Source organism: Hyperolius riggenbachi, chromosome 1 (assembly GCF_040937935.1).
Source record: "Hyperolius riggenbachi isolate aHypRig1 chromosome 1, aHypRig1.pri, whole genome shotgun sequence".
NCBI lineage: Eukaryota > Metazoa > Chordata > Amphibia > Anura > Hyperoliidae > Hyperolius > Hyperolius riggenbachi.
The window spans coordinates 579,454,121-579,468,539 of NC_090646.1; the positions used below are offsets into that span (position 1 = coordinate 579,454,121).

At 42.9% G+C, this 14,419-nt stretch overlaps 1 protein-coding gene across 2 annotated transcripts in view; it reads right to left on the reverse strand.

The window, feature by feature from the left end:
* The window catches only part of CCDC125 (coiled-coil domain containing 125), a 53,846-nt gene that overhangs the window by 24,470 nt on the left and 14,957 nt on the right, over positions 1-14,419 (reverse strand). For both annotated transcript variants that reach the window (XM_068248057.1, XM_068248066.1), the window contains exons 3-4: positions 12,804-12,862; positions 2,821-2,907 (exon numbers count right to left, since the gene is read on the reverse strand). In XM_068248057.1, the coding sequence (XP_068104158.1) occupies positions 2,821-2,907; positions 12,804-12,862 (146 nt within the window). The remainder of the gene's footprint in view (positions 1-2,820; positions 2,908-12,803; positions 12,863-14,419) is intronic.

The following is a 14,419-nucleotide window of genomic DNA, read 5'->3' on the forward strand; positions in this document are numbered from 1 at the left end:
AGCACTGAAAAGGCCTGGTGTTTAACAGTTTCGCAGCATCAAAACTTTGTTTCTCTTATCAGAATCAGAATCAAGTTTATTGGCCAAGTGCAGGGGTTGCCCCTGGAATTATTTTTGGCACAGGCAGGCTCGAGTCATACACAAGACAAGTTATACAGATATACATTTACCATAAACAGATATACAATCATACAGTATTAGTACAGGAGGGCAGTAGCGTAGTTGAATAGCTCTAGGATAGTTAAGGGGATGTACCATGGGCGGGCTACTTCCCGGGTGTAAGCGCTGGAGCTAGGGAGTGCGCTTGGGGGGGACCGTTGAGGAGGTCGATGGCTTGTGGAAAGAAGGTGTTTCTGTGTCTAGTGGTCCTGGTGGGTAAGGACCTGTAGCGGCGGCCTAAGGGGAGGAGACTGAAAATAGCGGTTGCCAGGGTGGGTGGGGTCACTTGCTATCCTAGCGGCCCTTGAGCGTAGTCTGGACAAGTAGAGAATGTTGAGTGGTGGGAGGGGAGTACCGATGATCCTTTTGGCAGACTTTATGACTCTTTGTAGCCTGTACCTGTCGCTCACAGAGGCCCCTGCATACCACACGATGATGGAAGAGCCAATTATTGACTCAATGGCAGCAGTGTAGAAGCAGGTCATAATGTCTTGCGACATTCCAAACTTTTTCAGCTGTCGTAGGAAAAACAACCGTTGTTGCGCTTTCTTCTGTACCATTGTGACGTTTGCCTCCCACCTTAGATTGCTGGATATGGTGGTGCCTAGGAAACGTGCGTGCGGGACCGTGGCCACCTCCGTGCCTTCAATGAAGACCGGGGGGAGTTCGGGACGGCCTTTTCTGAAATCAATGATCAGTTCTGCGGTTTTAGCTGTGTTCAGTACAAGCTTGTTTGCCTTGCACCAGTTGCAGATATCCGCAATCTGTTGGCGATAGGCTCGTTCATCGCTCCCCTCTATAAGACCAAGGATGGTGGTATCATCTGCAAACTTGATGAAGGAGAATTGATGACTATACAAGCCTCATTTTTAACTGCACAGAAGAAAACTGCCCGGGCATTTTTCCCCTGATGCTGTGTAAAGCATGATGGGATTTCTGATGTTGTTGTTCTCGTTCTGCTGCAATTTTTTTTTTTACATTTTTAATTTGACATTTGAAGCCTAGCGCATGCAGCTGGGAGGGGTTATCAGGACAAAGGACAGTTGGAGCTGGGTCTTATGCTCCTTGTCACCTCCTTTCAACCAAAAAGACGGCTGCCCCCATGAATCACAAACATTTGCCTGTTCTTTTAAAACAGGGTGGGTAAAAAATTATATTACCTATCTATTCGAATTAACATAACTAATGTAACTTAATAACAGTATGTTTGTTTAGGCTGAAGTTCCCCTTTAACCCCTCCTGAGCCCCAAGTCCATTCATTTACTTTGCTGGGTAGACTTACACTCGAGTCAATAAAAAATTTCAGCTTAAGAGGGTTGCATATTGGAGTCGACATATAAGAGGTCGACTTGTATTCGAGTATATACAGTATGTTAATGTTGCCAGTCTTTTTCTTTGCTATAGAAAAAACCGGAAGGGACAGCGCACCACAACTGTGGTACTGGTCCATCAGGTGGGGATCACTGTGACAAGGAGATGAAACAAAGCTAGTTGGGGAAGGTAAATGAAAGCTCTAGCACACCCTCTACATTTTTCTTTGTTAGCAAAAAATGAATAGGAGAATAAGCCATTACACCAAGGCTGTGGAGTCCTTTAAAAATATCTTCCAGCTCCTCAGTTTATGAAGTCACTGACTCAGAGTACCCAAAGTTGCTCCAACGCCTCGAATTCGACTCCACAGCCCTGCATTATGCATAAAGATTCACAGTTGATGCAGCCATTCCAGAGAATTTCCTTTTGCATAAGTCAGTCATGTGATTCAGGATCCAATAACAAAAGCTTGCGGCTACCAGGAGAGTGGGCGTTACACAACTAGTAAACAACTCTCACTGCTGAGCACAAAGCTGGGGTGCTCTACCCATAACAGAAGTAGGTGAGAGAGGGCAACAGTGCAGAAAGGTAAAGACTGGAGCCCCCTCACTGGCTACAGGTGCCCATTAACTCTACACTTTTTAGTGAACATTCTATTTTCAATCAGATTGAGATCTTTTTGTATGAAAACAGAAGGAACCTTGTACAGAGGGGTGCTCTTGCTGTGGACATAATTGGCCTGTTGAGCCTTTGCCTTGATAGAGGGAGCCTGCATGGTCCCAGAAGGTTGCATTACAAGTTTATGCAATAAACACTATTAATACTAAGATGGCGCTGGTATTTTCTAAAGACTTGTCAAAGATAAGTGGCATCATCCACCTCTTTACCTAAGCCTACCTTATCATTACACCACTGACCATAGGACAGTGTGCGTGAGTTACTCTATATCTTCATCTAACATATATGGTATGGTGGGAACAGAATGAGCACACCAGTAATGAGGGACAGAACTTCAGCCACAACAATTAACTCCCTTTACCTAAAACTCTGCAAAGTGTATGGATAAAAACAAACTGAAGAATGTTAGGCATCATGTGACAGCAGATACTTTAGGAGAAAACTCAACTTTAGCTCCCAAAGCTCTTTAAAGGAGCTGTGCAAGCAATTGTCCTTAAGATGCTTTCACACAGGAGGCTATTTATGTTAGCAAGCAGCCAAATGATATTGTGAAATGTGATAATTACATCATGCAGAGGCCATTATAAAATCAGAAGTCCTACATGAGGACAATCCCTGCCAGGCCTCATTATTTCATACCATATAGAGATCCCGGACACTCCATGCACTCACCAAGCCCTGCAGAATCTTCAGTGCCTCGTCCTTCCCATCTAGATGGCGCTGAGAAGCATCAAGCTCAATTCTTAGCAGCTCCACTTCCTGTCATTAGAGAGATTAAACATAACTAATAAGAAAATACAACTAACTTGCTAATATCGGCCCAGCTTTAAGAACATTCTTATTTCTGTAAGAATATAGAGCCAACAGAGTAAGCAGTTTTTTATAAAGCATATTGAACAGTTCAAGTCACTCCCTGGTCATCACAGGGGTTCTCAGTCCTGCCACAGTCTAATTTCAGTTTGCATGGAACCCAATTCATTCATCAGAATATTTTTGAGTTATGGAAGAACACCAGGTTTTTCAGAGGAAACTCACATAAACATGCGCAAAATAAGAAAAAAAGTCTTGCATAATGGTAAACTGTATTAGGCAGAGTGATGGGTGCAGAAGTGTTGGTACCCCATAGGGGTCTATGTTATTATTGGCAATTGAGGGAAATTTGGGTGCACGCTATTTGATTAGGTGCCCACATTTCTTTTAATTGGCAAGAATAACATGGGCGCCCAAAATTTTCTGCGGCACCTGATATTGTTTGGTGTACTACCGCAAAGGTGGCACTCTTATAGGATGTTCTATGGCAGAGGGGGGGGGGGGGGGGGGGTTAGGGTTCATTAATGGGAGGGCTCGTATAGGATTAGGTTTAGCAATAGTAAAATACCAGGGGCCATATGCAATTCACTTTTTTCACCTAGGTTTTCTCCTAGGAGATAATTTTTCAAAGTCTTTTTAAAATAGATTTTCAGCATTTTGTAATCGAAAAATACCAAAAGGTAGGTTAAAAAGTACTATCAAAATTATTCTGATTATTTTTTTGCTTGCTGGTGGCAGAAAAAGAAATTTTATTGACAAGTTTAAAAATATCACCCAGGAGAAAACTAAGCAGAAAAAGTGAATTGCATATGGCCTCAAAAGAGAATTGTCTGCCTCCACCCAATGATAAGCATGCATAACCCAAAAAAATAAACAAAAACAAAAAAATCAGCAAAATGTAAAGGACAGAAGACTGTAAATAGCACCACTCACGGGGTAGAGAAAAGTATAACAATCTTTATTCAATAGCTTCATAGTTATATCACAATTCCAGATAATTCACCAATAAAATTGACATTAAAAATCCCCATAAAATGCACTGCTACAATCGTCACAAATCAGTAGAATGCTGAACTATTAATGAGTCAAATGAGGGTTCAACAAGTGACTAGAACCTGGCCCCTGTATGTAAAGTGCATGTGCAACATGAGATACAGAATTGAAATTGCTCAACGCAAAATATCTGGTGCAAAAAAAAGTGTTTTAAATGACCAAATGCAAATATTCAGCAAATTAGGCAGCAGTGCACCTGTTCGATGTTAAACCAACCAAATGAAAGGAGCAGCCTAGCAGTAATGGATAGAGTGCATAGGGAGTAATAGGTAGGAATACATCACCCAGTTGTAATTTGTGAAGTCTAGGATAGGTAGAAGGAGTACTACAGTGGAGACTCCCCAACTACCTCACTAGTTCCTGCCTAATTTATGGAAAAGTTTTATCATTTGTACTGTATGTTTCTGATGCAGTACATCCTGACGAATCCTCATGGGCAGGGTGAAACATACAGCTGCGTCACCTTATGTCCAACAGGCGTAAAACGGCCTGGCTTGCTTGTGCAATATACTGGTTACAGCATATCTGAAGGCGATCACTTCATTTTAACATCCAGATGGTATTACAACCATGGACGGTCTATGTACATACAGGGTTTGGTACCGATGCTATGCATTGCGAGTACGATATATAATACATAAGTACTACGAGCCATGATATTTACAACTTAACAATTGTTCGTTGTGTACAAAACTGCAGGCTGAAGCTATAAGGCCCGGTTCACACTTGCGGTTCTCTGCCAAACGGACCGGATGACCTGACCGGATCCGGATCGGAACCGTACGGTTCTGATCCGGATCCGATCCGGATCCGGTCAGTTTGCATCAGGTGTTCATCAGGATGCGATCCGGATCCGTTTGGCAAAAGATAGTAGAAAAGGAATAAAAATGTTGGGGTCTGGGAGGTCAGCAGAAGGTGGACCTGTGGAATCAGGCCCTCCGCTGTTTAGCACTCACCTCCACCTCCGACATACTGCCAACATCTCCAGCACGTTTAAAATCACTGCTGCTCCACTCCAAAATGCTTGCCCATGTGTCCCCATCCAAAATCGCCGCTTCAATACGCATAGGAAGTGGGGTAGAACATCCGGATTTTTAGCCAGTGTGTTGTGCGCTCTCCGGTTCTCATAGCTTTGTATTGGCCGGATGGTGCAGTCCGGCTCCGCCTCGGATATGGCTGCCGGAGGAGCCGGACCAAAAAATAGCGCATGTTGGAACGGATGCCGGAGTCCGGATCCGGTCCGGCTCCGGTCCGGCAGAACGGACGCATGTGAACGGACGCATAGGCTTTCATTGCTATGCCGTGCGTCCGTTCCGTCCGTTCTGCAAGCGGTCCGGCTCCGGCACGGCGATTCCGGACGGCCACCGCTAATGTGAACCGGGCCTTACCCTGTAGACTTTGGTGGATTCTGCCCACGCTCTAGAAAAGCACTGGTAGCAACATACAGTAAAACCTTGGATTGAGAGTAACTTGGTTTGAGAGAGCTTTGAAATACAAGCAAACATTTTTGCGAAATTTTGACTTGATATACAAGCAACGTCTTAATATACAAGCAAAAAACATATACTTGCATCATGTGATCACAACTGAGCCAATGGTTCTTCTCTCTTTGAGACTGCAGGATTGTACTTAAAGCGTACCCAAACCAAACATTTTTTTAATTCAAAATATTTAGTTGCACCACTCTGACACATACAAATATAAATAAAACACTCCTTCAAGCCTATGAACATTTCAGTGCATGCTTTTCACCCTTCTCTTTCCATACCTAGGGTTATACAGGTGGCAGCCATTAGCAATTCCTCCTTTGCTGGACACCATCTACTCCACCAGTTTGCCTGATTATTTGCCGGCAATATGAAAGGAAGGGAGGGAGAGGTTTCTCCAATAAATGTAAAATATTTTATATTTGTCATCATGCAGCTCAAAAAAGGCTGCTATTTATTATTATAATTTAGCAAATAGATTTTATTTCTGAAATCTTGTATTTTTAGTTTGGGTCCACTTTAAATGTACTTAATCTGAGTATAGAGACTGTGCAAAGTCACATTTCCATGAAATCCTCAAAAAGTAGGCAACAGCAACTGTCACTAGTTCTTGTTAATCACTTCACCCTCTACGGGTTTTTTTCCCTAACGGACCAGAGAAATATTCCCGTCAGCACTCCTTCCTTTTATTTGCCAATAACGTTATTACTACTTATCACAACAAAAATGATTTATACATTGTTTTTGCCACCAATGAGGCTTTTTGTGGGCAGTACATTTTGATCAGAATTTTTTTTTTTATATTCTAAATGTGTTTTAATAGGGGAAAAAATTCATTATTTCTCAGTTTTCGCCCTTTATAGTTTTAACCACTTCCCAACTGAGGGGTTTTACCCCTTCAGCATCCGAGCAATTTACTCCTTTCAGCGCTCCTTACATTCATTCGCCTATAACTTTATCATTACTTATCGCAATGAAATGAACTAGATCTTGTTTTTTTCGCCACCAATTAGGCTTTCTTTAGGTGGAACGTTATGCCAAGAATAATTTTATTCTAAATGTGTTTTAATGGGAAAATAGGAAAACATATGGGAAAAAAAACATTTTTCAGTGTTCGGCCATTATAGTTTTTAAATAATGCATGCTACTGTAATTAAAACCCATGAAATGTATTTGCCCTTTTGTCCCGGTTATAAAACCATTTAAATTATGTCCCTATCACAATGTTTGGCGCCAATATTTTATTTGGAAATAAAGGTGCATTTTTTTCAGTTTTGTGTCCATCCCTAATTACAAGCCCATAGTTTATAAAGTAACAGTGTTGTACCCTCCTGATATAAATATTTAAAAAGTTCAGTCCCTAAGGTAACTATTTATGTATTTTTTTTTAATTGTAAATTTTTTTTTTTTTTTTTTATTGCAAAAAAAAAAATAATGGGGAGTGTGGGAGGTAATGAGTTAATTTTTTGTGTATAAGTAATGTATGTGTGTGTGAAAAATAGTTTAGGGTGTAGTTTACTATTTGGCCACAAGATGGCAACAGTTTAATGCGACCTCCAAGCGTCCTTCCGGAAGCTTGGAGGAAGTACAAAGAGGCTGGGATTTTTTTTTCTTTTTCACAATGATCGCGCTGCTTAGCGAAAGCAGCAGATCATTGCGGGGGCAGAGATCAACGAACGGGAATGTATTTTCCCGTTCATTGATCTCCGGGCGAGCGGGCAGCGGCGTGCACGATCGCGGGAGTGCGAGCGAGAGAGCGGACAGCGGCGGGGGTACGTATATCTACGCTCCGGGCGGGGAAGTGAAGTCCAAAGGAGCGTAGATATACTGTACGCGGGCGGGGAACTAGTTAAAATAAAATGTTCTCCTGTGGATAAAACCCACACATTTTATTTGCCCATTTGTTCTAATTATTAGACCATTTAAATTATGTCCCTATTCCAATGTATGGCGACAATATATTATTGGGAAATATAGGTGTATTTTCCTGTCTTTTTTTGTCTGGTCCATAATTACAAGCCCCAACGTAGTAAAGTAATAGTAATATACCGTCAGAAAACAGATTAAAAAGCTAAGTCCCTAAGGCAACTATTTATATATTTTAAAACTTATGAACAAGTTTTTTTTTTTGGGGGGGGGGGGGGGGGGGGAGAGCTGTGGAAGTGGAAGGCATTAACTTTATTTATATTCAATTATAAGTGTAGATAGCGGTGCAAACACACCTGTTTTAAACATTTTACTAGCCTCTGACAGCTTCCTATTTTATGAATGGACATGGCCCCTGATTGGGGTCATGTCCATTCCTTCCAGGCATTGTGACTTCCCCAATCATGGATCGCGGTGTCCCAACAGGTAACTGTGGCACACATGTGCACAGGGGTGGTGGGAGCGAGTGACGCTTAAAACGCCCTGGAGCCGTTAGGCTCCAACAGGACGTTTTAACGCATCTGCTTTCCGTTGTGTGGTTAAAGCCACACAACAAAAAAGGTTAGGGAGAGCCACCAGATAGCAATGATTCTGTTAGTTATAGTGAAAGTCTTGTTTACATCATTATTTTATACAGCATAGTCCTTTGTATTGTTTTTCTGTAACTGTTTTTGGATTGTGGAACGAATCCCTTGAATTTACATAAATTCTTATGGGGAAATTCGCTTTGATATATGAGTGCTTTGGATTACAAGCATGTCTACGGCACGAATTATGCTCGTAAACCAAGGTTCCACTGTATGTACAATGTTATGGGCAACAACCAATATCCACTGTGACAAACCGCCAGCTATGTACTAATGGAAGTCCCGTTTTACTATCATTCTGCATGCACTTGTTGGTCACCGAAAGGTTATGCTATGAGAACTTTAACAGAGAGGACAGAAGCCTGCTAACAATATACTGACAGCATTGATCATCTGCCGTATGCAAATAGGCAAAGTTTACTCAACTGTGATTGGTTCCTTTTGGGATTATCCTTGCAGGAAGTTGCCATATGACCTATGTAGATCTGGGATCAATATGATCTCAGGTGCCTATATATGGCCTAATTGACCCATCCACACAAAACAATTTGCCATCATTCAAACTATGAATTATGGCAAATTATAGCGCCACCAGTGGCAAAAAGTTTACGCACAGCGGCTTTTGGCCATGAAGCTCTATATTGCCAGACTTATGTGCAGTACTAATTGTTTTCAACTTAAATGGTCTCTCTTATGCACTAAGTTTATGGATCATATTGGTCGTACCACTATATACTATTCTATGAGGATTGTATCACAGTGAACGAAGGCTCCTTATTAATAGACAACCAATTCACTGGTCAGAGTGGGTGAATAGTGGTGTTTGAAACTTTTCACACACAGCAATGTTGAACTGTAATTTACCATACATGGGTCTCTTGCCTGTTTAGTATCAGTGTTCGCCGCAGAATGTTTTTCCAGCTGGGTGGCATTACAAAAGTAGCCAGGTGGAGTGCAACTCTGGAAACACTGGGCTGGTGCAACTCTGCGTACACTACAGCAACGGAGGAGGAGCCAATGACAGCCGGGTGCTTCCCAAAATTAGCCGGGTGGAGCACCCATCTAAAGAGAGCCTGGGGAGAACACAGAGTATATGGGCTTGCATTAGATCAGGTGTGTCAAACCGGTCCTACGAGGGCCGAGATCCTCACACATTTTTGATACAGCTCAAATGAATTGATGGGTCTGAATCAGGAAAGGTGTGGTCCAACAGGTAGAACACATTCCTTTCTTTCTCAGTCCATCCTAAACACTGGCATGGATCTGGCCCTCCAGGCCTGGAGTTTGACACATGTGCACTAGATTGACATATGTATGTGTGTTAAGATATTTTATGTAATACATTGCAGTTGAGCAACATATGCTGGTGTTGGTGGTGTTTTTGCCTTCTGCCTAAAGTGATGCTTATCTGTTCAACCACAATTACTGCAGACACTGCAGAATCTGGAACAGTCTACAGCCAGACACACAATATAAAGGCTGTTCACTTTTGAGGCCTCGTTTACATCATATGTGCATTTCGGCAGCGCATAGGATGTGTGACACGCAAGAACGTCAGAAGTGCATGGACAGCACTTCTGCCGCTCAGATCATATGCGCTGCGCAGCAGTGCGATGCGCTATCACACTGCTTCATTTTCAGCGCTGATCCCATTCACTGTAATGAACGGGAGCCGCAGGGGAGCGCAAACAGATGTCACGTGATGGCGTGCGCTTGCGTTCCAAACCTACGACCATCTGCGTAGCCTAATGTGAACTAGGTCTAAAAGTGCGTACATAACTGACTTAGGTCGCCTGTCATGGATTGGTACTTGATCTGCTTTAGCGACATTGCTGGGCCGGCCAGTACTGACGCTGTCAGCTGTGTGCTGATGATGTGTACTGTTGCTGTGTGTGTGTGTGTGTGTGTGTGTGTGTGTGTGTGTGTGTGTGTGTGTGTGTGTGTGTGTGTGTGTGTGTGTGTGTGTGTGTGTGTGTGTGTGTGTGTGTGTGTGTGTGTGTGTGTGTGTGTGTGTGTGTGTGTGTGTGTGTGTGTGTGTGTGTGTGTGTGTGTGTGCGTGTGTGTGGTGTACAGTGTGTGTGTGTGTGCGTGTGTGTGTAGGGATGATGGAGAGCAACGTGTACATAATGTCTCACAGTGGGGACCTGGACGTCGCTTAGCCAAGTTGATCTGCTGGACGGATCTGTTGCAGAGCAGGGATCGGGGGCTACTGTACACATGCTTGATTATCGGCGACCTCAGCTAACTTGAGTCAGGTGTGTGGATGAGAGACATGGTGGGTCAACATGCTTCAAGACACTGATTGTTTTCCACAGACTGGGGAGACAAAGCAGCATTTACTGCCACCCAAAAAAAAAAATCTAACAGAAAAAGAAGTAATTCCACTTGAACTATTATTTTCTCTGCAAGCTGTGCACACGAATACACGAATAGGTTGGGTAACTTGTATAACTGGTTGAGAAGGACTTGGAAGACCAGTGCAATATGTATATGAGCAAATACTGTACTGCCTAACATCCAGCACTAATTGGCAGGCCATGCAAAACTCAATTAAAATACAACACTCAGCTGAAATATTCAAATATGCATAGAATAGCTAAGAGATTCCCAGCTGTAGTTCCTAGCTGTCGCTTATGCTGGGAATACACCATACGTTTTTTTCGCTTGATAAATGGGTTCGATAGATAATTTCCGACATGTCCGATATTCCTTCCGATAGTTTTCTGGGTTGATTTCTCATAGAAGTGAATGGAAAAAGATAAGAAAATCTAGTGGAAGATAAAAAACGATTGTCGGAGGCTGGAATTAAAGGGACACTTAAGGCAAACAAAAAAAAATGAGTTTTACTCACCTGGGGCTTCCAATAGCCCCCTGCAGCTGTCCGGTGCCCTCGCCGTCTCCCTCCGATCCTCCTGGCCCCGCCGGCAGCCACTTCCTGTTTCGGTGACAGGAGCTGACAGGCTGGGGACGCGAGTGATTCTTCGCGTTCCTGGCCGCAATAGCGTAATCTATGCTGCTATAGCATATATCATATACCATATAGCAGCATAGAGGGTGCTAATGTGTCTGGGAACGCAAAGAATTACTCGCGTCCCCAGCCTGTCAGCTCCTGTCACCGAAACAGGAAGTGGCTGCCGGCGGGGCCAAGAGGATTGGAGGGAGATGGCGAAAGTACCGGACAGCTGCAGGGGGCTATTGGAAGCCCGAGGTGAGTAAATCTCATTTTGTTTTTGTTTGACTTAAGTGTCCCTTTAAGAAGCACTAGTACTGCCATAGTAGTTTTCAGACTTAACAAGTGGAGCAGCCACTGTTATCCTAACACAGTGCTTTACGGGACAGTTATCTATAGTTGCATACAGTACATCCACATGTGCCTGCACATTAAAAGCACGTTTGAGAAACTCCTAAGTTGATAAGACTATAAATAGACATGTAATTACCATCCACTGCCTACCATGCAGCCACTGATTCAGAAAGTGCAAGAGACTAGTCTGGTCACATGGTTACGGGTAGAGAGACCAGATTTTTCTTGGCTCAACCTGGGACGGATAGGGGGAAGAGGGAATGCATGGGCGTGTCCACAACCACGGTGGAAAAATGGGTGTGTCCAGGACATGGTGTGGACGGAGCGAACTGTAATGTAACGCTGAGGCAGTGGGCCAGAGTTTTCTCCCAAAACACAGATAGGCAATGTGACCCTAAAGGTAATTAGGCAATGTTCCACAAACACACAAGAAAGCAGTGTTCCCACAATGATGTGGTGAAATGGGAGATTTTCATCATGGATGTCAGTCCATGACATTACTATGTACTTTGTAATGTGCTGCAGAAGATGCAAGTGCTACATAAATACATAATCATGATATGGCGGGACATAATGATATGGCGGGACATTAGACTTTGACTATTGCCGGCATTAGATTGTGAGCTCCGCCAAGTAAATGACTAGATTCTCTGTAAATTGCTGCCTTAGATGCCAGTGCTATATAAATACATAATAATATTGTAGGGCATTAGACTATGACTATGGTGGGATTAGATTGTCTGTGAAATCTGAAAACACTGCTGATGCTACAGTATTAACATACTATTTCATAATCATGAGCCCCCAAAATGCCAAATGCTGCAACAATAACCACAAAGTTTCAAATGCAGCCTATAACTGCAGCAACCGTTACCTCTGACACATAAATTACAATAACCGTTACCTCAGACAAATGAAATACAACTACCTTTACCTCTGTTTTAAATGCCACAATTCTCTCTAGCTTAGAATTAATGGTGCATGTAACCAGCCCAGTTACAATTTGAACTCGGAATTTACGATGTCTCCCCATCACCAGAGTCTACTTTATGTTATGTTGAGGGAACTGTTGATCTTATCAATTTAGCCAGGATGCCTGGGAAAGCCTCCTCAGTAACAGTTGAGGCATCTAATTACATTAATGTTTGCTAAAGAATGTTTCTCCTCTGTATGTCCGTGTATATAAGCTGTGTTTTTCAGTTTTTGTCAGGAACAAAGTCCGATGAAGGCTTTTTATAAGCTGAAAGCTCAATGTTTATTCATCTCTAAGTTAGCCAATAAATGGTATCATCCTTCTTCAAAACTCCTTGTTCCTCTAACACCTGAAATGCAGCAGAAAATGACGAGTTTCACGCCTGGGACACCCAGCTGCCAAAAGTGGGACATAATCTGGGACACATTGCAGCTTGGGACAGGTGACCATGAACCTGGGACGTGTCCCAGGTAAAACGGGACATCTGGTCAGGGCATTACGGGGGACTTTCTTACCTCTGTTACCTCTTGAAGACGTTGTCTCAGATCATCACATGAGGCTTCAGAGCTCCCATCTATACACACACAAAACAGAAATGGGATTATAGGCATTGCCTATACACTCAGATACCTGTAATAATTTCTAATCTCTGTTGGTAAACTACATAATTACTCTCTGAAACCCATGACGTTAGAGAATATTATGGCTCTCAGGCTCACTACAGAAACACTAAACTTTGATAGTTTCAGAAGATATATCAGTTACAGCTGTCTGAAGAAACAAGGCTGGGCGGTGCTGGAGAGGATAGGCATGTTGGCCATTTGTCAAAGGTCCAGCCACAAAAGGTCAGTAGAACACTGCACATTTGGAATCCAGCAGTTATTGAGGTACGTTGCCTTGATCTGTGCCACAGTGTGACAATCTGTACCGGTTTCTCCCCTCCACTATACTGTACTTTATAGCACGTAAATAGGTTTAAAAATTACCAGAAAATCATAGTAAATATTTTGGCCTCAATTCACAGAGCTTTATCAAACACTTTATCAACGTTTGATAATTTTCCTCATGGGTAAAATCTAATTTTGAATTCACTAAGGTGTTATAGATTTATTGATCATTTCATCGATAAAACATTTGATAAATCTATAACACCTTAGTGAATTCAAAATTAGATTTTACCCATGGGGTAAATTATCAAAATTCAATAAAGTGTTTGATAACGCTCCATGAATTGAGGCCACTGGGGTTTTTGTTGGACTACAAGATGCCCCTGACCATAAGACGCACCTAGGTTTAGAAGAAAAAAAACCAGAGGAAATATATATACTAAACCTGGTGCATCCATGGTGAAGGGGCATCTTGTGAATTATGCCCCCTTTGTACCTCATGACCCCTTGTACCTCGTGTCTCCCTGTGTCCTCCTCTGGCCCCTTGTGTCCGCATGTGTAGGTATGAGCTTTTCAGTCCAGACTGACTCGAATTCGGAATTCAAAATGAAGTCTAATGACTTCAGGTGTGACAGCGGGATGGGGGGGTTAACTTACCCAGAAGTCTTCGGGACGTCTGCGTCTCATTATGCCAGCCTGAAAGAGGAAGTGCGGTATTGAGTCATGCAACACGGCTTTCATTACGCCTATGACGCGTAATGAAACGCCGATGTCCCCATCCCGCGGTCACACCTGAGGTCATTAGACTTCATTTGAATTCCAAATTAGAGTCTGTCTGGACTCGAAAGCCCATGCCTGCTCCTGTGTCCCCCTTGTGTCCTCCTCTATGCCCCTTTGTGTCCCCTTGTGTCCTCCACTGCATGGGCACAGTACAGGGAGTATCCAACATTGCGTCGGGTTGGAGAGTCGTGCTGGCAGGCGTTCACAAGTCAGCAACTTTCTGCATTTGGATTATAAGACGCAGTGACTTTTTTCCCTACTTTTGTGGGGAGAAACGGTGAGTCCTATAATCCAAAAAATACATAATTTTATGATATTGGCAAAGCAATTGCAGACATAATCCTGTATCAGGATTTTAGAGCCACCTTTAGAGTCACCTTCAGGGAACTGTTCTTCCCCTTTCATCTTCAGAGTTGGCATATATATTTCTGGGTCGGTGGTTCAAGGTTTTTTTTTTAAGTCAG